This window comes from Homalodisca vitripennis, chromosome 4 (genome assembly GCF_021130785.1).
Source record: "Homalodisca vitripennis isolate AUS2020 chromosome 4, UT_GWSS_2.1, whole genome shotgun sequence".
In the NCBI taxonomy this organism is placed as follows: Eukaryota; Metazoa; Arthropoda; class Insecta; order Hemiptera; family Cicadellidae; genus Homalodisca; species Homalodisca vitripennis.
In genome coordinates this window covers 76048582-76073715 of record NC_060210.1, presented here as the reverse complement: position 1 = coordinate 76073715, position 25134 = coordinate 76048582, and the positions used below count along the sequence as shown (strand labels likewise).

The 25134-nt window shown below is 33.6% G+C and overlaps 1 protein-coding gene across 2 annotated transcripts in view; it reads right to left on the bottom strand.

Annotated features, from left to right (window-relative positions):
• Window positions 1-24913, bottom strand: part of LOC124359546 (gelsolin, cytoplasmic) — a 45273-nt gene extending 20360 nt beyond the window's left edge. For both annotated transcript variants that reach the window (XM_046812377.1, XM_046812375.1), the window contains exons 1-2: window positions 24788-24913; window positions 12768-12930 (exon numbers count right to left, since the gene is read on the bottom strand). In XM_046812377.1, coding sequence (XP_046668333.1) covers window positions 12768-12930; window positions 24788-24789 — 165 coding nt within the window. In that variant the 5' untranslated portion in view covers window positions 24790-24913. The remainder of the gene's footprint in view (window positions 1-12767; window positions 12931-24787) is intronic.
• Window positions 24914-25134: the final 221 nt, after the last annotated feature.

Genomic DNA, 25134 nt, shown 5'->3' with positions numbered 1-25134 from the left:
AACCGAAAGAACATCCACATACTGTGTTATACCCACACTGGATTATATATGAGGCATTCAATTGCCATGCGACTTTGTAAACTAAGCAAACCAAATATCATATTAACACACAGATTGGAATAATTATTTTGAAAAAGAATCGAAACTCTGGTGGGATCATAAAAAACATAAATTGATTGTTTATGGATTATCTTCGGGTGAGATACTGTTTGGGTGGACAATTAGCATATATGTTCCCCTGTTACTCTTTCACTAAGTAACCAAATAAACAGAAGATGCCATAGAGAATGAGAAGATTACAAAATCATTCCCACCATTAAAGCAACAAGTTGCAGGTGGATAAGAAATTCACAATAAACCTAAATGCAAGCTCATATAGCAATTGTATATGTATACAGAGCTACGGGCTACGATTACACCACAAGAGGCTGACAGCTGCGCTAGCCCCACGTCAAACAATGGAGGGAGCGACGTCTCGGACCGTCAATCTCGTAATGGACGACGCCATTTTGCAAAAATTGTCTGGATTGAGGCGAGGCAGAGATACACCCACGTCCGCGAATGTCGGTGGTGCTAGGAGTTTGTGTCAGTGCAGGGGAAATATATATCAAGGCAAAACAACTTTTGAAAAGCACACAAATACGCTAAAAGTTAGTAGAATTATACAATAAAAATTGTAGTAACCCACCCTACCAATTTTGTTTAAATATATATAAATAAATGTATATAGCAGGATACATACCTCATATATAATTTTAAAGACGATTACAAGAAGTTCTGGACATTAAATGACAAGACATTTTGGACATTAAGGAGCCTTATTATATCATCCTCGGGACTGAATTAATGAGGGTCAGATGGCGAGTAAACAATATACTGTGTTCAGTGTTACTTGCTGTTTATTTTTGAAAAGAGAAACCCATGAGCAGAAATCTGTTATATTACTGTATAACAAGCACATGAATTTTTTAGTGTTCGGAATGGTCATCAGTTACAAGTGTAGTTGCCATTGTGGCATTAGTACACAATAATAAAATTAATTATTTAAAAGTCACTTAAATCTTTTTAATACTCTATTGTAATTTAATTTTATAATTCTTACTTTTATTAACCTCTAGAAGTCGGCATGTCAGGACTGATGATCATATATATATATATATATATATATATATATATATATATATATATATATATATATATATATATAGAGCTGAAGAACAAGTATAATTGTAGCTTTACAAGTACGAGAGTAGTTTTGACTAAATTGTATAATTGTAATTAAACTAATCACAAACATTGCAGATGTTTGCAGAACGTACAAACTGTGCATTCAAGAACAGGACACGTTTCTGTTTCAATTAGCAGGGGTACTTAAAATAGGATCAACCTCGAGGCAGGAAATAATCTTAAACAAATCACCACAGTTTGTTTACAAGATACTACTATCTGGGCTTGGTGAAATCTGTTTGTACAAAATCTATTTTCGACTCCACTCACTGGACAGCGAACATAGAGTAAGCATATGGAAAACATAGAACTGAAAGTCCATGTTAAAACAAATTTGACTATCACGGTCTCTTGCATTGTGGTGCCCTCCTTAGGGCTCACCGGAAAGAACGGTCCTATTTCCCGCCTTCTACCAAATGACACCAATTTCAAATTTACTATATTCACCATCAGTTAGAAATTGTTAATTGTTTTGGATTGAACTTTCGTTCATTGGCGTACGATATAAATAGTGTCAGTAAGATAAACCTAATGCGACATACAATTTATGAAACAAACAATCATAGATCACACAAGATCGTAGTCTATATTTATCATACATAATATAAATAACTATGGGAATTCAGAATAAATTACGTTAACAGCAGCTTAATAAATAGAGGAAACTGTAAAGGACGTATAACCGTATTAAACTGTCCCAGCTGATAGTTTGACGTTAAGAATGAAGAAATCCCAGTCAATTAAAAACGAACTGACTTGGCTAGCGCTCTTCTCCGTGTAGGCTAGTACGCAGCTACTCGTAATATACAGTAAGGTTCGTAGCCGAAGAAAAAGAAATTAATCTTGGTCCGGTCACCACAATCAACCGAGTCGCACATCGAAAGTACAGCCATGGTCTTCTAGTTGATGTCGTTGTTAATTAATTAATGGCTGAGGTCAAACGACTCGTCTGGGACCAATATAAAGAGCCAAAACTCTTGATTTTTGAATATGATTTAATTTTATGTTCAATTTTTAATACTTCACATTTTTACGAAAGTCTCTTAGAAACAACGTACAGAAATGAATTTTGTACATTTTAGTTTGTGTACGTATCATTTTTAGAAAGGGTACTTTATAGTCCTTAATAATTTTCGGAGATTATTTTGCAGTTTTGGAATTCAAGCGCGGTTGGTATGTTCAAAGACGTTTGTGTATAAATAAAAATAAACGATGAAGCGGGTTTGTTGGCTAGGGTTATTAGTCTCGTAGAACAATAAAACGCAGTCGCTACTTCAGACTCGATTCACGCAAGGTAAACTACCAACAGTCAATACAAGAGGCATCAGCTTGGTCAGTAGATTAACCACCCAAGGAAAACGAGACGATCAGACAAGGAAAAGTGATAAATGCAAACTCATGTTCAGACACCTGTGGGAAAAGCATCACCTCAAACACGATGAATCACTCGGACAGAACGTTTATATCATACCCTGCAGCATTTGTCACAGACTTTAATGTTTTGACACGGCCTGTTCTCCAGAGAAAAAAGCTCCTCGTGGCTATTTTTGCTGTTTGGAGTCACACTGTCATTTATATTGATGTCAGTCGCCGCCCGCCCGCCCTGCCGTCGCCGCCTGTTCGTGAACTCAATGTCACGCTGTATCTCTCACTATCTGACACCAGATGACACCGTTATCTCAGTGGTTCTCTTTTAACATGAAATTATCCCACAGATTTGAAGTGATTAAGCAGATTTAGGACTTCTGTAATGTTAGTACCTCTATACGTGTTCTGTATGTCTGTATGTTCTGTTGTTTCTGTGTATCCTGTATTATTAGGTCTACACAATGATTTACATTGCCAAATGTTTGTCATAAATACTCACAAAGTCTCTAATGGACTGTATTTTATTCTTTTTAGAGCTCATTATTAACTATGGATAAAGGATAACAGAATTTCTGGCATTTGCCATCGATTGAATCATGGTATAGTTGGATTTTTCCGGACATTTGCCATCGTTCAGTGAAACAAGAAATCAGTAACACTACGTTTCGAGATCCGCAATCTGATCTATTCTTCAGGTAATAACTAACCTATTACATTAGGTTAGTTATTACTATTACTATAACATAATGTTACATAGTATTACATGTAATACATATTACATAGTATTCCATAATACTATTACATAATGTATTAGGTTAGTTATTACCTGAAGAAGAGACCAGATTGCAGATCTCGAAACGTAGTGTTACTGATTTCTTGTTTCACTGAACTATGGCAAATGTCCGTAAAAATCCTGTTTCCTTCACAATCCCTCCATCGTCAAAAATAACCTTCAAACAATGAATGGTATAGTTTTTGTGACAATAACGATGACAACAGTCCGAAATCCCATCTTTATGTGTTATATAACGCGTCGAATATAAAAATAAGTATTCTTCTTACTATACTAAAAATTAAATTATTTCATTTACACCAAAGAATAAATCAAATTGTTCTCAGATTTACGACCACATAAGACTTTCTCAGATTAAAACTATCTCGCAGCCACAATACATTTTTTAAAGATAATAGAAGAAGTTAGCATTGCAGAAAGTGGACTTGATGAAAACCGTTGCCGCAGTTTAATGGTCGTAATAACGCGAATGATAGAAGAGTAAACGTTTATCAGGAAGCGTGGTTAATCTAACGACAAAGACGCGGTTCGTAAAGCACAGATAGAAACGATACTGGTCTACGTCACCATCACTGGAACACTGGGTGTAGTAATCAATGACTAACTCTCATATGCAAGACGACAAGTCTACAAGGGCACTGTGTAGTGGTAAACAGCACTTAGTTGAGCAGTGACATTGTTTTAGTGCTACTTATAATAGCAATCGCAAAGATGGTTACATTTCCAAGTCCTATAATAGGTATTTGGTATCAAAGTCATGTTCATACCATGGTGTAACCACGGTGGATGGTTAATTGGTTTAACCAACGATTTTCTAAGTGATCTCCAATTTTATCCTCTCCCCTTCGAAGTAAATTGACATATACACTCAGCCCTAGGGCCACCTCAGCCTTGGCGTGACAAGTCTTGTACTTGGGGAAACGTAGCGTGATGCATGGGCAAAGAAAGGAATTCTTGAGGATAACCTTGACTGTGACAGTAAGAATGTCTGAACTTGAATAAATTCCTACTTTGGTGCATAATTTGTCTTTTAACGGTAAACATAGCGTAAGGTATACTACACAAATAAAACCTCGAACTATGAATAGGAAGTTATGTCGATTTTTTAAAAGGAGAAATAATGTTTCATCATATTGTACAGTAAATATTTAAATGTTTATATAAGATACTTCCAGAACAACCGATTGACATTAAGGAATCTGAAGAACACAACTTTTAAGAAGTCAGATACTTTGGAGTAAAAAAATTAATTTTCAATGTGCGAAAGTACAAAATGACAACAATTTAGTAATAAACACATTTTGCATTTTAATCATTTAAATTTGAAAATCAATAATATGTTCTTTTGGATATAGGAAAGCCCTTGTTTAGGTTGTGATACTAATTTTAGACCAGAGAGGTTAAACTTTTAATAGGCTCAATGCCATTCGTGGAGAAGAACGAGAAGAGAAAAATAAAGAAAGGGAGTGATGGCTGTTGCTTGAAATTCCAACAAATTTAGACATCGCATAATTCACAACTCCTCGAGCTTTTACGTCTGGCAATAGTATGGTAATAAACATCAAGTTCAACAAGCCAGTTGGACTATCTTGATACAGCGTTTCACTTAAGTGTGTTCAAATACACACGAAGTTTGAGTGAATCGTCGCAGTTTCCTGAAATACCTGACAATGACAAGCTATATTAACACACTGATCACACTAACCAATAATTTATATTCGAAGATAAAAGTGTGAATTTATAGTGTCCCTATACTCGTATACAAATCAAGGAGCATAACATTACTTGGTATACATCAGACCTTCGTGCTTGTGAATTTAATGTGTCACTATATACGAATTAAGGGGCACAACATTACTTGGTATACAGCAGACCTTCGTGCTTGTGAATTTAATGTGTCACTATATACGAATTAAGGAGCACAACATTACTTGGTATACAGCAGACCTTCATGCTTGTGAATTTAATGTGTCACCATAATACGAATTAAGAGGCACAACATTACTTGGTATACAGCAGACCTTCGTGCTTGTGAATTTAATGTGTATATATGAATGAAGTATCACAGTTTACTTTGTGTACAGCAGACCTCCGTGTGGATTGAAACTAAGGCTCTAAAAATACTACAATATCAAATCCACAACCTGAAATTATACTCGTATATAAAAAATCTGTTATTAAATCTCTACAATCGGTTTCCAGACTGTAAAAATATAAATATTTTATGTAAATATTTGAAAACTATAGCATTATCTCAAAGTTGAAAATATAATTTTGTTGTAATATATTTTAAACACATTTATTTATTAAACACTTTTGATGACCTTTGATGTGTTAAAAATTACATTTAAAAAACATTTGTATGCATTAAAACGTGTTTAATTAAATTTTATATTCTAATTTTTTGTCTAAAGTAATGAAAATTTAAAAATTGGACAAATACATTGTCATACCACAAATATGTAAACTAAAGTGATGCTAATGAGTAAATAAAGATATATAATTGCCTATATTTGTATTTGTAATTGTTTGAGTGAAATAAATAGTAATCACTGGCTTAGGTTGTAATTAATTGAAAATTATATAACAATCAAAATTATGATGGTCCAAAATGACCGACTGTAGTAATAGTTATAATAATTTTAGCCTTGAGTTAGCTAGACACCTGATGTACATGTATTAATATTATATAACTAATTAGTACTCCAGCTATAAGGCTGTGGATCTTTTATAGGTACATTTTCTCAACGGAACAACATCTCCCTCCTAAGATACCCATGGAGTGTTTTGGATTAAAGTTCGTGACTTATAACTGTAAACAACGTGACACAAAAATGAAGAGTTGTGCTAAGTGCAGTCTTCGAAAATATCAAAAAGAACAGATACTTCATTAAAAAGGAAATCTATATGGTACTTCTATGTTTACCAGTTTTAAAAATTAAATAAGAGTAAAAAATTCACTAAGTACTAATTTCACAATCATAGTCAAGAGTCAACTTTGCCTACGTGCCGGGATGATACACACAGACAGATCCTAATGGCCAGGAAATAAGGTAATGTATATTTCACATCCCAACCAGATCGGTAGACAGAACTTTATATTCCTAACTTCGCCTCTTAATAGTCATTTTTCAATTCATTTCAATCATTGCAATGACACAGATTTGTCCTTTAAAGTAACATACTGTTGCGTCACACTGTGACTCAGCGAATGGTTGTGAGATGCCAACCTTGGAGGAATCAATACAGGAACACAGAACTGTAGCAAGTTGGGTTAGGCTGGAGCGCCTCCCTCAGTTACGAAATTACAGATTGTTCTTGTTCTATCAACTTCCGCCGAGCCTGACTAAATCACTCAACACTTCCTGCGACCGCATACACCTCACAATAGGGAATACTACAGTTTACAAATTTTACTATTTTATCTCATTAAATATACATTGATGTAATAAAATTATGCTTAACTAACTGTTTGCCTGTATTTGATATAGTGGGCATACGATGTAAATATTAAAATTTCTGTTTTTCACCTTCCATATTTGTAATTTAAAAACATTCTACAAACCGGAGCTCAAATTAGAAGTAAAAGTTTATTTATTATGCAAATAAAACTTCACAGATCGAGTTTCCAGCGAAATATGACTTAATGCTCAAAATGATAACAGATTGCCCGTTGGAACTTTCTAGACAGGTGAGGAGAGTCTTGGAGATCGCTCCAAGGTTGTCCTTGATAAATAAACAACTTATGAGACAATTTAATGTATGAACATTAGCCCTAGTTTGTGTTTTCCTGGAGAAGGGATGTTTGTCAGTGTATAGAAAGTGATACCGTTTACTGGAAGATTAAAATGGGTTACAAATTTACTGTATGCAAAAGATTTAGCATGATAGCGCTCTCTAAAAATCGCCACAAAATTGGCTACCACAGAGCACAGGGTGCGAGATATATTCCTTTCGTAAAGTCAAAGCCTAAACTACTCCAGTTTTTTTTATTTTTATTTATTTTTTTTTTTGTTCAAAAAGTAATATGACAACAGTATAGCCTATATGAGAAAAATCTCACAGGTAATGCATTTCATAATAGTAGGGCCTATCTGTATTTGATGGACTCATTTAGTGACAATTCTGTTTGTCTATCTTTTTCATCTGAAAATAACTCCCGTAGAACAAGCCGTTGGCCAGTAAATTTGGAAAAGAAACCCAAGCTAAAAGAAAAGTCCCCCAACCGGGAGCCACCCGATGCTGTTTAATGGCCGATCAATTCCGGAACCGCGAATGTCTTGAGTCACCACGCCCTGTCTGTTCTGGTTATATCTGGCACGAGCCGCAGGGGAAGTCCCCAGTTCCGAGAGAGCTATTTGGGGTGCCAGTGCATACCAGAGTAATATACTCTATAACTAGAATGTTTACGGCTCAGGTTGGCATGACAAACTGTGAGGAAGTCAGTGACGTAGTCAAACAATTCTATTCTGCCAAATAAAATTGTTTTCACATTGAACACTTATCTTTTAACAGGACGAACATGATAGGTTTATTCAGGACTACATCTTACACACGAAGAACAAAGTCAAAGTGTAATTAACTTATGTTTTCACCACCATGTGTTGTTTATAGGGGTGGTTTTCGGTTATATAGGTTTGTTCTAAGTATCTTTCGAAAGTTTGTAATATTTTTCTTAAAATAAATCGTGTTTTTATCAAAGCAGTATTATTTAAAGACTGTGAAATTTAATATTATTACGTTGTTTTGCATTATAAATAAACAGTTTATATTAAAAAACGGTAAAATAAACAAGTTTAAGATAAAATATGAATTTATTAACACGAGACTAAATTTTGTTTGATGAAAAATAATTATAGACTATTTAATATTTCAGATGTACAAAAAGTAGTAAGTGATGTTTAGCCAAAGTTTGCCAAGATCTGCATTTGCCAAACATATTAAATTATACTAAAACATGGGAATATTAGTATTGTAATGCTGTACCGTATACAAACTAATTCTATTAGGTAATTAAAAAAGGTAGCAGTGTCTAAAAACAGATTATAAAACGAATCGACCAAAGTAGAAGAAACGTACAATATTCGAAAAAAATATTTCAAACCTATTTTGTCCCTTGTCCATTATATATATATATATATATATATATATATATATATATATATATATATATATATATATATAATTTCAATAAACATTGAATCACAAAAAGTACTTGCTCCGCCGGGAGTCGAACCCGGATCTCTCACTTGCCGGGTGAATGTGCTACCATTACACCACAGAGCGCTCACTTTTTTCCGATTCAATTATTTTGTATTTGGCCGTATCTGTCACATATGAGTTTAAATAAGCAAACTAACATATGATCGGAAGACCAAATACCTGTCAAAATGACTTTTATTTACATTAAATTGTATAACTGGCTATAGCCTTATTTAATTTCAATAAACATTGAATCACAAAAAGTACTTGCTCCGCCGGGAGTCGAACCCGGATCTCTCACTTGCCGGGTGAATATGCTACCATTACACACACAGAGCGCTCACTTTTTCCGATTCAATTATTTTGTATTTGGCCGTATCTGTCACATATGAGTTTTAAATAAGCAAACTAACATATGATCGGAAGACCAAATACCTGTCAAATGACTTTTATTTACATTAAATTGTATAACTGGCTATAGCCTTATTTAATTTCAATAAACATTGAATCACAAAAAGTACTTGCTCCGCCGTATATGGTAGCACATTCACCCGGCAAGTGAGAGATCCGGGTTCGACTCCCGGCGGAGCAAGTACTTTTTGTGATTCAATGTTTATTGAAATTAAATAAGGGCTATAGCCAGTTATACAATTTAATGTAAATAAAAGTCATTTGACAGGTATTTGGTCTTCCGATCATATGTTAGTTTGCTTATTTAAACTCATATGTGACAGATACGGCCAAATACAAAATAATTGAATCGGAAAAAGTGAGCGCTCTGTGGTGTAATGGTAGCACATTCACCCGGCAAGTGAGAGATCCGGGTTCGACTCCCGGCGGAGCAAGTACTTTTTGTGATTCAAATGTTTATTGAAATTAAATAAGGCTATAGCCAGTTATACAATTTAATGTAAATAAAAGTCATTTTGGACAGGTATTTGGTCTTCCGATCATATGTTAGTTTGCTTATTTAAACTCATATGTGACAGATACGGCCAAATACAAAATAATTGAATCGGAAAAAGTGAGCGCTCTGTGGTGTAATGGTAGCACATTCACCCGGCAAGTGAGAGAATCCGGGTTCGACTCCCGGCGGAGCAAGTACTTTTTGTGATTCAATGTTTATTGAAATTAAATAAGGCTATAGCCAGTTATACAATTTAATGTATATATATATATATATATATATATATATATATATATATATATATATATATATATATATATATATATATACGTATTCGGTCAATGTTTCGGTCCTCCCTATTCTACAATTAGCAGAGTACATACATTACATTTTAAGCCCATTACAGCCAGTGCCAGCCCCTAAACCTCCATAGCGAATATGAAATGAATCAAAATCATTTTATTCTCTATCTTGTACTTGACAAATGAAGGATTGTGAAGATGTTGATAAGGAATGGATCATAAAATTGTTTTGTTAAAATCGCCATCGGCTTTCCCTCAAGCGAAGGCTAATTATGCGTATTTACCCACTTTTGGGCTTTGTTAGTCTTTATTTGAGATGACTCCTACGATATTGGTGGCCAGTTGTACCCCGCTCACCAGGCATGTCCTGGGCCCCATATACGCTAGTATCCAACACTGGTGGAGGCTGGCCTTGTACATATCCTGCAATTTGCCCCTGGCCTTTCTAGATTTGTACAAAGGTTGTGACTTTACCGCCAAACTAGAATACGTCGCCTACTAGACTGAGAACAGAGCGGAGAGAACTTCCATATTGTGTTGTTGTTGGCTTAGTGCCAACTTTACTGCATTGACTTCTGGATCGTTGCTCCTAACCGTGTGCCGAGACTGAAAATATACTGTGACTTTATTCCTCCGGCATCTCGGGCAGTGAAATAAATCATATCGCAATCAAGAGTCATCAGAACAGTACTGATTTGGATATAAATAAATCTAAGCTACAAAACCTCCGGGCGCCTTTTTGAAAATAGGCCCCTTCATATATCCCGAATACATTAATCACTTTGTATTTAGTTTGTCAGTGTTTTGTACACCATCTCATATAAACTTCGTATTATAGACGTTTATTAATTAGCGTATACCTATTGTTCGTGTCAAACCGGTTTAATGTAATGTTAACGGGTGCAGTAATCTGCCACAGGGCAGCTATGTCAAAAAAAAACTAGATCGAACACACATTTTAACCTCACATTAAGAATGTTTTTCTGACTAGTTAAGTAAACAACTTCTACGGCCTTCATTCAGAACCCTTAATTATTGCAGAGTTGTAAGTGATAAGTCTATATGTCTGCAATGAGGTGATATGCAGTTTGGCAGTGACCTTCCTGAGCCGAATACGGCACAATAACGTCGTGTGACATTTCCTGGTACTGGTAGACATAGGCTACCTAAAGCTATAATTGACATACGTGTGGTAGTAGCTACTGGAAATGAACATGCATAATAAAAACAAATTAAGGAATTGTTAATTATTATTAACATTTATATGCCCCTACTGACTCTGCTTTATATTTAAATACGCACCGTGCTCGTTTATTTTGTTTAAAACTTTAAGAAAATAGAGTTATTACATTTTGAAAAATAAAATAAATTTGAGTTTTTACAATTTTAGGAATTTGGTTACGTTGAAAAATATATTACAATTTTACAGTTACAACCAAAAGTTATACAAACACAATTTTTAACCAAACGAACTAGTGTTTTCAGTTCAAAACTTGATTCTCGTTTGCCTATACAACCAGTTTTGTAGAAAAAACTACATTGGGAGAGATAGAAAATTATTTAAATTAAGCCAATCGATATAGCAAACTAAATAAGCTTCAGTATTGGATTGACACTTAAATTAATACAAGTCGTGTAAACCCAGATTTGGATGGTAATTAAAACTCATTATACATTATGTTATTCACGAGACAAAAATCTACTGTTCAGTAATCGAACACAACACTGAACGAGGTTATCCATTATATACATAATACACAGGAACCACTTATAAAACTTACCTATGCGATTATTTTAACTGTTCTGTAATTTATTGCACTTGGTTTACGCTTTCGTAATCACGATGCCACATTAAATATATTAATCGTGTCAATTACCAACATCAAAATTATTAATAATAATAATACATGAATCACATTGCATATCCCATTATACAAGAAAGATAATTATGATTCTATAAAAATGTAGGAGAAATCGCAGCTCGTACAATAATGTGGGTTTTACATGGAGACTGGTACGCTATATTTCAGTCTAAGTTTCAATAAAGATGTCTATATTATGAAAACAAATTTATCCACAAGGTCACAAAGTAAATATACGGAGTGGCCCAAAACTCCAACCTCCGCCTTAATTTTTAAACAGTTGAAAATGTTGAAATTTAATTTTGGGGTGTAATAAAGTGTATCCCAGGAGAACGTTTATGGCGTATTTTAAAGTTATCCTCTCTTCACCAAAATGGGGTGCGGGATCATTCAAAAATGTTAAATAGAATTATTTATTGAATTTACTGTTAACATAAAGGAGTTATACGATAAATTAAAAGTCTTGATGAGACAAAACCAAAAACAAAAATAAAACATCAAAATCTACCCACTCTGTCACAAATGAATAACCTTTTGAAATTTTTTCAAATAACTTTAGTTTTATCTCAACACTATATTAATTGTTAAATCCCAGGAAGATGATTTATCTTTAGTGTACCGTCGCTTATCAGTTGTTGGCGTGCACACAACGTTGCTATCAAGAGGTGTTGGCCGAATCCGATCGATAGTACAATAATTCTCTGGTTCCCATTACAAATATCAGATTACAATACAAACATTGAATGTTGTAAATAATTAACTTGCTTTACATTTTAACAGTTTTGAATATGTACTAATATTAACAACTTTAAAAGAAAAAATATACAACCTATTTTCAGCAACATACGAGTATGTAAATCTAGTTTAGCCTGTATTCATTCTTTAAAAGATTGCGACTCTACAATGACAAAAACAGAATTTCCATTGTTATATATTCAAGTTCTGGACATAAATAAAGAACACATTCATGAACCGGTTTTGAGTGCCAAGCCAAACTTCAAAATTGCTATTTTGTTAGTAAAGCTACAAATTATAAGAGAGTAGCTACCGACGAAAGAACGATTGTGTTAGGCAAGTTAGCAGTGGAGAATATTCGACTGACTGACCTCGATTCTCCATATCTTGAGACCGTCCTGGGTGCCGGCGTTCTTGAAGGCTGGATGCATGGCTCGACGGGCGACTGAGGCACTCTGTCCGCCGGGCACAGAACATAAACAGAACAAAGCGGCGAGTAGTGCCGCCATCGGCCGCGCGTAGCGCCACGTGTACCTGTCAACATTACTATTTAATGTATTGCTGAAACATACTCACATTGCTGTACTCATTTCGTAACTAACTCAAGATTGCAATGAACAAATACATAAATAAAAGAATAAAAAGAAATCGCTAAATATGGTTATACACAAAGCAGGAGTTGGCGAGAGATAACAAGATGACTGATAAAAAAAGTTCCAAGGTCAGGAAGCAGGTGAAATCTGTAATTTTGTGACAATGAATATTGTTAAAAAACTGCTAAATATCCTACCTACTAAATAGCTTACAAATACCAGATTGCCTATCTTACTATTGTTGTACTGCAAACATCTAAAATTATATAGTAAAAACAATATTTTCTGTTTTACTAAAACAACTCTTACATCTTTTGCAGCCACTCAATTCTGTCATTGGCATTTATAAATACATCAAGGATAGTTTTTCCAACCTTTAAGTCCATGTATCAAATTTGATTTTATAAAATATTTTCCTAATTTATGTTAGTTTAACATTATTAAAATTCTATAATATTATAGTTTTATATTTTTTAAATTTAAACAATCTATTTTTAAAGGATAACATCACGAAAAATAACTTGTATACATTAATGCTCTACAGGAGATTTCTATCCAACTAGAAAATATTCTATAGCGAGTATTTTATAGCGCTAGATGCCCTGATTTCGAAAGAAATTCTCCACCTTGCTTTATACTTTTCTACCAGCATTCTGCTTTAATTTGTTTCTTAACGTTTTCCTTGTTTTATTTTTGGTAGTATCGTCTTTATAATTGTTAATTTTAGCTGAATTTTTATAAGTTGTTATTGTTATTTTAACAGCCTTTTGCTTCTGCATGATTATCTGAATTTTCCCTCAACAATTCTCATTTTTATAATTTTTAAATTATTAGGGTTAAATTTTTATGATTTTCTTTGTAAAATGGTGTTTACAGTAAATACATAAATGACAGATTAAAAGACGCAAATTGTAGGAGTTCATGTTCAAAATTAAAAGTGTTGCATACTGTAGTACTTTAAAATAAGTATAATTTACAAATTTTCTTATTTGGATATTGCAGAAAAAGAAACACAGTTAATAATAATCCTGTGTAGGTGGTACAATCGACTTTTGCCTGGAAAATTTGATTTTAAATTCATAACCTTTCAGTGGTATTATGACATTGTATTTGAAATAGAAAGTAAATCAGAATTCGGTTTTAATTTACATGACATTTTAATTTAACGAGCTTGCAGTTTAAATATCTACGTTAAAAAACAAACTATGTATTAATTTACATCGTAGAAGTATACAGGGTGTACATAAAGTCCTGCACGGGTATAATATTTTCTGAACGATAACAGATAAATAAACAAGATTTGGTATATCAATACTACACCTAAAAATCTACTTTTTGAAGGAACTATCAGTTTTTCTGTAATATCATGGGGACGTCCCGCAAGGAGTCAGAAGGAAATCTTAAATAGGAGCATAGGTCAATATGGACATCATTTTAAAGGGCTTGTCTAGCAGAGTTTAATGCCGCAAACCGCACTCAAAAAGATTGATCCATTACAAAATGGCGGCTGTTCAAATATTTTACTTGGTTACATTTTATTAGTAGCCATAACCCCAGTAAAGCAAAACTGCAACCAAACAAATACTGCAGCTAACTACTACATTATGCTGGTCAGTTGTACAGAAGTGAATTATGACATTAGTTATCCTCAAGGGTTATAAATTTGGTCCTAATATATTGATAACGGGGAAAACCTGATAACAGTAACAATTAGAAATCTCTTATCTTTGGGTCGCAGTTAGGACTTTCCTATTAGCCAGTCTATTCATAGTAGGCTATTCTAGTTTTCTTGTTTTAGTAGTGCTGTCCATCCATTTTATCAGTGCGCTTTAGTACAAAAGAGTTTGTCGTATTGCTTGTAGTTCTTCAACTACACTATGTCGCTTGACGAACGTGAACGTATAACACTTCTTATGATGGTTGGTTGGGGAAATAACAGACGATCACACGAAGAAGCATTCCATTTATTTAATAACTACTTTCACGAGAGGCAGCCAATTTCTAGAACAACTGTAGGGAGAACTGTTCAACACTTTATGAAAACAGGAAGTGTTTCCGATCGTTATAGGTCGCTGAGATTTCTAATTGTTACTGTTATCAGGTTTTCCCCGTTATCAATATATTAGGACCAAATTTGTAACCCTTGAGGATAACTAATGTCATAATTCACTTCTGTACAACTGACCAGCATAATATAGTAGTTAGCTGCAGTATTTGTTTGGTTGCAGTTTTGACTTACTAGGGTTATGGCTACTAATAAAATGTAACCAAGTAAAATCTTTGAACAGCCGCCATTTTGTAATGGATCAATCTTTTTGAGTGCGGTTTGCGGCTTTAAACTCTGCTAGACAAGCCCTTTAAAATGATGTCCATATTGACCTATGCTCCTATTTAAGATTTCCTTCTGACTCCTTGCGGGACGTCCCCATGATATTACAGAAAACTGATAGTTCCTTCAGAAAGTAGATTTTTAGGTGTAGTATTGATGTACCAAATCTTATTTATTTATCTGGTATCGTTCAGAAAATATTATACCCGTGCAGGACTTTATGTACACCCTGTATAATATTTATTAACCAAACATTTGTCGTTACTATTAAGGGAATAATTACTTTGCTTAGAGTATGATTTTGTTTCTGTGAATCGGGCCTATGAAATGGGACAGAATTAGGTATTGTCACACAGGTCCTAGCAATGATAAAACATATTTTAATAATCTTAACCTACTTTTATCTTTTTGTACCATACTCTTCATGTTATTATTTAGGAAATAATATTGCACATATTATTATTCAATTATATATATATTTAAATTGAAAAAAATAAAAACTACCCTCTGAACATGTTTTTATTTACCAATACTTGTTTCGGTAGTCATGCCATGATTACGATAGTAAACCTCAAGTAATAATATGTTATATGTAATTAAAATACTGTACTTTGTATTTTTACGTACTTTATTTAATTAAATTTACTTTTATACATTCTTAGTTACCTTTGATGTAATAAAACCAAAGATAAAGGAATAAAATAAAATACCTTTATATCTGACATCAATATACAATCGTCTGATTATATTAGGAGAATGAAGAATATCAGTCATGTACAGTCAAAGCTATCATACCTTCTGCTAGAGTAATATGGCGCCTTCAATTTATACACTTTCACCTTTACATGTTGAAGTGTGTAGTGAATGCAAGTTTCGTAGTTGCAGGCGCTTGTAATTAAAATGTAGTTTTATGACAAGATGAATATTAATTAGCATTAATATAGGTTTTATTGTAGGTTTTGGAATATTTTCATCAAGTTTGAGGAACTTTCAGTTTCGGAAGAGGTCAGTTTCGTACTAGTACCAGAAAATGGAATATTCCTGCGAGCCATAACTTACAACACTAATGCTCTTGATGTTGTTTATCCAATGGTATTCTTTAATCATTAAATATGTAAAGCGACACACCAATATGTGTATACAAAAGTTTAAGAACAAGGCAGTTAACCCATTTGCTTCAAATGCAGCAATCATGAGTCACAGGATATTATCTGATGACGAATATCATTTTACTACGAGTAATTTCGGTTTTGTCCGACTGACAAAAATAAAAGTTCCACTATCTTCAATTAAGTAGATTACTTAATATACTTATCATTTACAACTTTATAAAGAAAAAGAATGACAAGTTATAACAGTTATTGAACATTTATGCTTCGTACTGTTAGTATCCGTGGACCATACCGTGTGCGATTTTAGTGTGAAAACTTGAAATAAAGTGTTTAAGAATAGTTAGGAAAATATTTTAAAGCTGTGTCTTTTATTTACAATAATTGGATGCTTTAAATTGGAATACATTTCGTGAACCAGAAATCATATCATATATAAAAATCATCAATTGGCTTAATTATGAATGTAGAGATTTCTTTATTTCAAAGTTTTTCAAATACGCCTGCAATAGCCGTAAATTCCGTAAACATACCTCTTTGTACTTGTGGGTGCCATTTTGAAACAAAAAGACACAAAATGTTATGGTGCAAACCCATTTTTTAAATCGTGCAATACATGGCTCAAGTTTCAATTACATTTCTTCGATAGTTAAGTCAAATTAAAATTCAAACATCTTTATTGTTATCAAACAAAATAAATTGCATCAACAATCGTCACTACAAACATTTTCTAAAAGCTAAACATATTTCTTATCTAAATAATCCTTAATCCTTAAGTTAGTATTTTCTATTTTTCAAACTGAATTTAAAATTCCATTAAGATGGAAGATTATTAAATTTAGAGTTTGATAGAATGGAAACCGTCTTTAATCATAGTTTGCCACGTTAAACATTCAAAGTGGTGCCCAATATACAGCACTTGTAAAGCTTATTAAAAAAGCGCTGCACATACAAAGCTTCAAAGCCTTATAGGATTTCTCAGGAAGTTCAGGATTTCCCAATAATGTGTTTACCAAAACATATTTGGTATAATGATTATTTACAGGAGATTATATTTTTACTTTAAGTGTTTATACTTTAAATGCTTATAATTTCTCATGGATTAATGAAAATTTTTTCCATCATTTCTGTCTTCATTAAATTTATCTTAAAAGGTTGTGATTTGGAAATAAAAAAAACCTAACCAAAACCAATTGGATCGCTATAATATTCAACAAATATTTTTGACAATTTTCCTTTACAGTTTATTCTGGATAACACCGAGAAGGTTTGATTGGCTAGGCTGCAAGAACACGTTGTTCGTCTGAAAATTGTAACTAAATGAACAATAATTATTACGTAAAAAATATATAAATAATAGATCTAGTAATAATAATCGTGTTTTATGATAATAATGATAGTAATAATAATGATTTATTTTCATCCCAAATCATACAATTTTTCCAGTTTGCAATTAATTATGTAAAATAGTTATGAAGGCTATAACAATACAGAACAACAATTTAAAATTATTCCACACGAACATCTAACATGCCTGACTAATGATGGATATATGACAAAATATGTACAATTCCTACCAAACTTGATGTTAACTGATTAATCTTAATCCAGTGTTTGAACAAATGTTTTATGAAATTTACGAGTACCACACTTGATCAAAACGTAGGTAAAATATGATCTAATAGTGTCAGATAACTCCATCGTTGATCAAAATTAATATATTTTTATTACAATTTGACTAAATATTATAATTATAGTAAATTGATTTCATCGTTCTTTGGTTAAATTTCTATGAATATAAAAGTGTCTATATTTTCGTTATTCTTATCGACTTTTTGCATGTTTGCAACGAACGCTTATGCGGCTTATAAATGCATGAGTTGATACAGGTTTCAAAACAACCAGCCTAAAAGTTGTAAACCACCTAAGTAAAATTGGCCGCATGGCGTGGGTTTGCCCAATTAGCACAATAACCAAGTCAATGTGTATGCCCTGCGCCCCCGCCATCTTAGCAATGGGAATGATCTCAAGGTTACCACAGTACAATGGTATAATTGGCATCGCACGGTTGAAGGACTTGTGCCTGCATATGAGATTATACTGCGTCCATTCGTACCAACATCACAAACCGAGTGGTGTGAGTCATCACAGGAAAATGTGCTGGGAAGGAAATATCAAGACGTTTCAGAGTATTGCCAATCGTTGGACATTTGCCACATTTGGCAAAGATAGCAAAATGTTGTACTGTAAACTCATTCTGTGGGGAATGTCCTGTTTCAGATATCCTTGAACTATAATAAATATTCGTATTAATTAAAGCACTTAGATTATCATATCACCGGAGTTATTTTAAGGAGAGTCAAATCCTTTCTTTCTTTACAATCCCATACAAATACATTATTTACTACATTCATTTTGAAACTATCAGATAAATTTTCTACGACTAAACCTTCAATGCTATTTCATGAAACTTGATTTATATGGATTCAAAGTGTATTATCCGAATATTGCCGTATTGTTCACATTTCATTCTAGTGTTCTTCATTTTAAATTTTAAAATTATTGCGAACAAATAAGTTAAAATTGGTAAAAATGTTAAGTGCGATTTCTAGACAGATGGATTCTGCGTTAAAAATGGCAAAAATCCATAACAAAGTTTTAAATCATCGTGCGTTTTAAATCTCAGTTCCTCTCCCTTTTGGGAGGCTCTTGTCCCTTTATTGTTTAGATTGAAATAAGAATTTTCCTTATGAAAGAATAATTGTAAGCCGTCATAACTTAAGTGAGATGTTGAAATAGGAGGGTAGGGATTAAAAGATAACCCATTCTCAATTTCAGCATCTTTATTTATTTGCCTGACATTGGTATAACTATTAATTACGAGTCTGATGGTCGGTTTTTAGTACGAGAAGCTAAAAAGTGGCACATACAAATCTATTATTTAGTTCTTTACCTGCACCCAAGGACATATCCAGCGAGGGGGTCCAAGGGGTCTGGAACACCCAAATTTTTAATTTTTCAATTAATTTTTAGCAAACGATTTTTATTATTTAAATAATTCAGTATTACTGACAAGTACTGCTGAAATATCGTTCTCAAGAGTGAAACCGATCAAGAACCTTTTAAGGAACAAAATGGGGAATGAACTGTTGACTGCACTCGTCTTACTTTCTGTTCACTAACGCGAATATATTAGTTTCCAGAGCAAATACTAGATACGGTGGCTCAGAAGTTAAGAAGAATTTCACTTTTGCAAAAACTCATTTATATACTATCAATTCTCAATGTGGTTTTATATACTATGCACTGTGTTTTCCAGACAATAAAAGCCTATTTTTTTGTAATTATATTACTAAATAAGAATAATAAATTTGATTTATTGATCCTACATAGCCTACTAAAGCAGTGCCTCCAGAATTATGAACACCAATCGTCAATACAACCTAATCAGAGACGTACAAACTGCGCAAAATGCACTATTCTGCTTCTAAAATTTCAAAGTTAAAAATTTTGAATTTTTCCGAAGAAAGCTCCCCAATTTCTTCTTGGCCCCTCCAATTTTTTCCTGACTACGTCCTTGCATTCAACTATCCTCTTTTTATGACCAGACCGAATTTAGAGCTACTGATGATTGATTTCTGTTTTTCTGGCGGAATTTTCTCTATAACTTTCATGAAGACCTAGTTCCTTCTCTTTAAGGGAAAAAATGGCTTTGCCTCTCAAACTATTAGTAGTCTAATGAATATTATGACATGACAACATAATGTACATGGATCCTAATCTCTAGAATGAACTAGTTCTTAGGGTTGAAGCCTTTTTTAATTTATAAGTTGTGTTAATGTTCCTTTCCCAATACCTACTGCGTAGTAAGCAGAAGGGATAGGAGAAAAAGGAAACAGGATGGAAGTGTTACGGCCGAGATGAGAGCGATGCCAATGTCGTCACCTTGCCTCGTCCTTCACCAACAACTGAGTTCGTTTCAGGAATATTTAGCAACAATAGCACACCAGCATTTTGAATAAGACTTCTAAAATGGTCATTGCAGATCCACTCTAATTTATTGGCTCCAGAAACAAATTTCAAATTTCTAAAGATTAACTTAATAATTATTAATATTAACAAAAATATTATCTGCCTTAAAAGTATGAATTAACACAACAATTCAATGTTAATTAAATTTGTTATATGTATCGTTATAGATATAGGGTGTACATAAAGTCCTGCACTGGTATAATATTTTCTAAACGATAACAGATAAATGAACAAGATTTTGGTACATCAATACTACACCTAAAAATCTACTTTTTGAAGGAAACTATCAGTTTTCTGTAATATCATGGGGACGTCCCGCAAGGAGTCGGAAGGAAATCTTAAATAGGAGCATAGATCAATATGCACATCATTTTAAAGGGCTTATCTAGCAGAGTTTAATGCCGCAAACCGCACTCAAAAAGATTGATCCAGTACAAAATGGCGGCTGTTCAAAGGTTTTACTTGGTTACATTTCATTAGTAGCCATAACCCCGGTAAAGCAAAACTGCAACCAAACGAATACTGCAGATAAATACTACATTATGATTGTCAGTTGTACAGAAGTGAATTATGACGTAGGTTATCCTCAAGGGTTTACAAATTTGGTCCTAATATATTGGTAACAGTGTTTAAATAGGCTCTTACGTCAATGCCGTAGTGTGGGGGTGCTCCGTCCTGTTGAAACCAGATATTCTGGTAATGTTCTCCAAACATGTTTCGAATTGCTGGTGTAATTTCATTTTCTAGCAAACGTTAATATGATATTGCACTTAAATTTCCTTCAATAAAGAAAGGACCTACCAACTGGGTACCTATCACACCAAGCCAGACATTCACCTTTAGTGAATACTGCGTATGTGCTTCCCGCATCCAGTGAGGATTTTCGCTACTCTAGTACGTAACGGCAATTGTGCTGTTTACACTTCCATTCAGCATAAATGAACAATCGTCTGAAAAACACAATATTGTTTGCATCAATTTCGTTGCAATCTATTTTGGCCATCATAGTTTCCACAAAATTTCTATACGTCGATCGAAATCAACTTCGTTGAGTTCGTGCACACCAAATGAACTTTATAAGGCTTAAAATTAGACCCTTTCAGAATCTTTTTAAACAGACGTAACAGAGATGTCATGAGTTGTGTTGCTGAGCGTAGGGACTCTTGCGTATTCTCAATAAATGAGTGCAATACATCTAAAGAGTTTGCCTTCAGTTGTCGCAGTAGCGGGCCTTCCTATCCTATGACGATCGGAAACACTTCCTGTTTTCCATAAAGCGTTGAACAGTTCTCCCTACAGTTGTTTCTAGAAATTGGCTGCCTCTCGTGAAAGTAGTCATGAAATAAATGGCATGCTTCCTCGTGTGATCGTCCGTTGTTTCCCCCAACCAACCATCATAAGAAGTGTTATACGTTCACGTTCGTCAAGCAACATAGTGTAGTTGAAGAACTACAAGCAATACGACAAACTCTTTTGTACTAAAGTGCACTGATAGAAAGGTTGGACAGCACTACTAAAACAAGAAAACTAGAAATAGCCTACTATGAATAGACTGGCTAATTGGAAAGTCCAAACTGCGACCCAAAGATAAGAGCTTTTTAATTGTTACTGTTATCAGGTTTTTCCCCGTTATCAATATATTAGGACCATATTTGTACCCCTTGAGGATAACCTACGTCATAATTCACTTTCTGTACAACTGACAATCATAATGTAGTATTTATCTGCAGTATTCGTTTGGTTGCAGTTTTGCTTTACCGGGGTTATGGCTACTAATAAAATTGTAACCAAGTAAAACCTTTGAACAGCCGCCATTTTGTACTGGATCAATCTTTTTGAGTGCGGTTTGCGGCATTAAACTCTGCTAGATAAGCCCTTTAAAAAATGATGTGCATATTGATCTATGCTCCTATTTAAGATTTCCTTCCGACTCCTTGCGGGACGTCCCCATGATATTACAGAAAACTGATAGTTCCTTCAAAAAGTAGATTTTTTAGGTGTAGTATTGATGTACCAAATCTTGTTCATTTATCTGTTATCGTTTAGAAAAATATTATACCAGTGCAGGACTTTATGTACACCCTGTATGTTAAAGATTATATAGGTTATGCTCCCAATTATTCAAGCGCTGCATCTCCAGCACTTGTGCTTGTTTTGAACAGTTTTACGATAGACTACTTCTTTACATATATTTAATAACATAGATGTGGTACATCTACGGAAAAGCAGGCGCCTCAAAGACTAAGTGTTAACACATTTTTTTATTACTTTCGTTTGTTAGTGTGCAATCTGGTGTTTAACTGTAATTAATTCTTTACTCTAATTCGTGGATCCTATAATTTTCAAACATTAGTAAAAGCGCAAACGTTTTTCTATCACAATGTCATGCATCATACAAAATTAAATCGATTAGGGAGCTGAGACAATGTTCAGGTGGGGTGTTCATGAACAAAACGCACAAAACACAAGTTTAATTTATATTTTGTCATAAGTGGAATAAGTGATGCTTTAATTCTTAATTTGTCTTAATAATACAATTTTTACATTGTGTGTGTGTGTGTGTGTGTGTGTGTGTGTGTGTGTGTGTGTGTGTGTGTGTGTGTGTGTGTGTGTGTGTGTGCGCGCGCGCGCGCTCGATGTACAACAATAACAATACTATTTTTTTTTATACTTGATCTGTACAGGAAAGCTTCTTCAATAACAAAAGTCTAATTTTCTTTTTTCACAATGTTTATTATTTATTATACATGATCATTTAACAAAATTTAGCAGGTTATATACATGCATTGTATATACATATTACATGAGATTAGATTGCATGTCAATCGAGTTGTCCTTGTTGAATCGCGTAGTGTCTTGTCTATGTTTATATTAGTTAAGACTTTCTTCTACTCAGCATTAAAAAAGTTAAATACAATATCTCCAAACAATGTATTTTATTCCAATGTTCAAAAGTGCTGAAACGTGTATCGATTTTATACTTTTTACAATAATTTAAATATGGATCAACATGTAACTTGGATTGATTACAGTGATCGCTCTTAGTGTCCTGAACTGTTCCTCAGTGGAGGTGCCAACTATAACTGCATAACAATCGCCTCAACGTGCAGCAAATAACTTTAGCAGCCACAAACAAATTTAGTACAGTTGTATGTGTATGTTATTTATGTATGATATAAAACAACAATAAATAGGCCTACTTTATCGTGTGCTATGTACATGGGAGAAGACAAAATCACTTGAGTAACTTTACTTCAAGGTGAATGAAAATGTTAAAAATCTCTTATGTCAAGGGATATCAGATAATTTGATTATACCAATTAAAAATGGCGAGATATAAAACCGGTTTAAAACCACTCTCTCTCCGCTTATCACTTGACACTTTGTACTGCGCTCGGGGTTCAGTGATTATACATACACAGCCCGGCTTGCATAGGAGCTGTGTGTCATCAGTGTAGTCTTTGGGTTATCTCTTAACAACCCTTAGAGCTTTAATCTTTCAGGATTTTAATTCACTGCTTGCAAATCGGGTTAATACGCTATTAAAAATAACGTAGGAATTTTAATTCGGTCAATGTTTATATTCTAATTGAATTCGTTTAAAATTGGTTGGGTAATTACAAAGAGGTACACTCAAACATTTTAAAGTCCTTTGTCTTCTAATAGGTTTTAATATATTCTAATTTTACGTATAAAATAATGTAATCATGAATTTAGACTTAATAAGCTGTAATATAATTTAGCTATGACCAAAGTTTTAGTTGTACAATTAAGCATATATTTTGTAACTAGTGTTATTATAACAGCTTTATAAATCCTAGCAAGTACATTGGTCCAAAATTTGTCTTCTTAGAGGAGTGGTACGATGTTGTCTACTAGTACGTAGGCCCCCAAGAGGGCCGGGCTGGTCGTGGATTGTGTGTTCCTGTTCTCGGGAGAAATTATTAGAAGTTAGAAATGTGGTGCCATGTGTTTGAAAAATGGATGAATATGTCTTGCAGAGTAGCCAAGATGCTAATTATGCTACACACTTAATTGTGGCATTTTTGTGACAAATAGATCTACCTATACAATATAATTTACTTTGGCATTTTAGAATAATTAAATTGTCATCATTAAATCTGAAAAGCAAATTAAGATAAATAAAACTTTATTACAAATAATTAGACCACTCACTTTAACCTGGGAAATGTTCTGCGATCAAAATACGATCGAATACAATAGACTACAAAGATATCTACAGGGAAAATTAAGAAATCGTCAAGAAGACGAATATAATATTAATTAAAGTTAATGTCTAGAACAATGCTAATCCAACGTATACATACATGATCGACGATGATGTGAAGTACCTAACCACTTTCGAATCCGCAGCTGACTGCGACTGGTGCTAGCGGCAACTGTCCGCCTCAGATAAACTAGTCCCCGCCAGCGAGGTCGCCTGGGGTCATCACATTCGGATCTTTATCATTTCCATGTATTACAACGCTTCCAAGTAACAAATTTGCTTGGTAAACTTATTTTGAAAACATTTCTTAAAAACTGACCAGGGTTTTCCTAAACATATACTTTCTTTAAACAGTTATTAATTGTCAATTCGTATTATCAAATTAAATTATAAACAATAAACACCATTTTTTCAGGGATTATACTTTACAGGAATTCGTTTATCTGA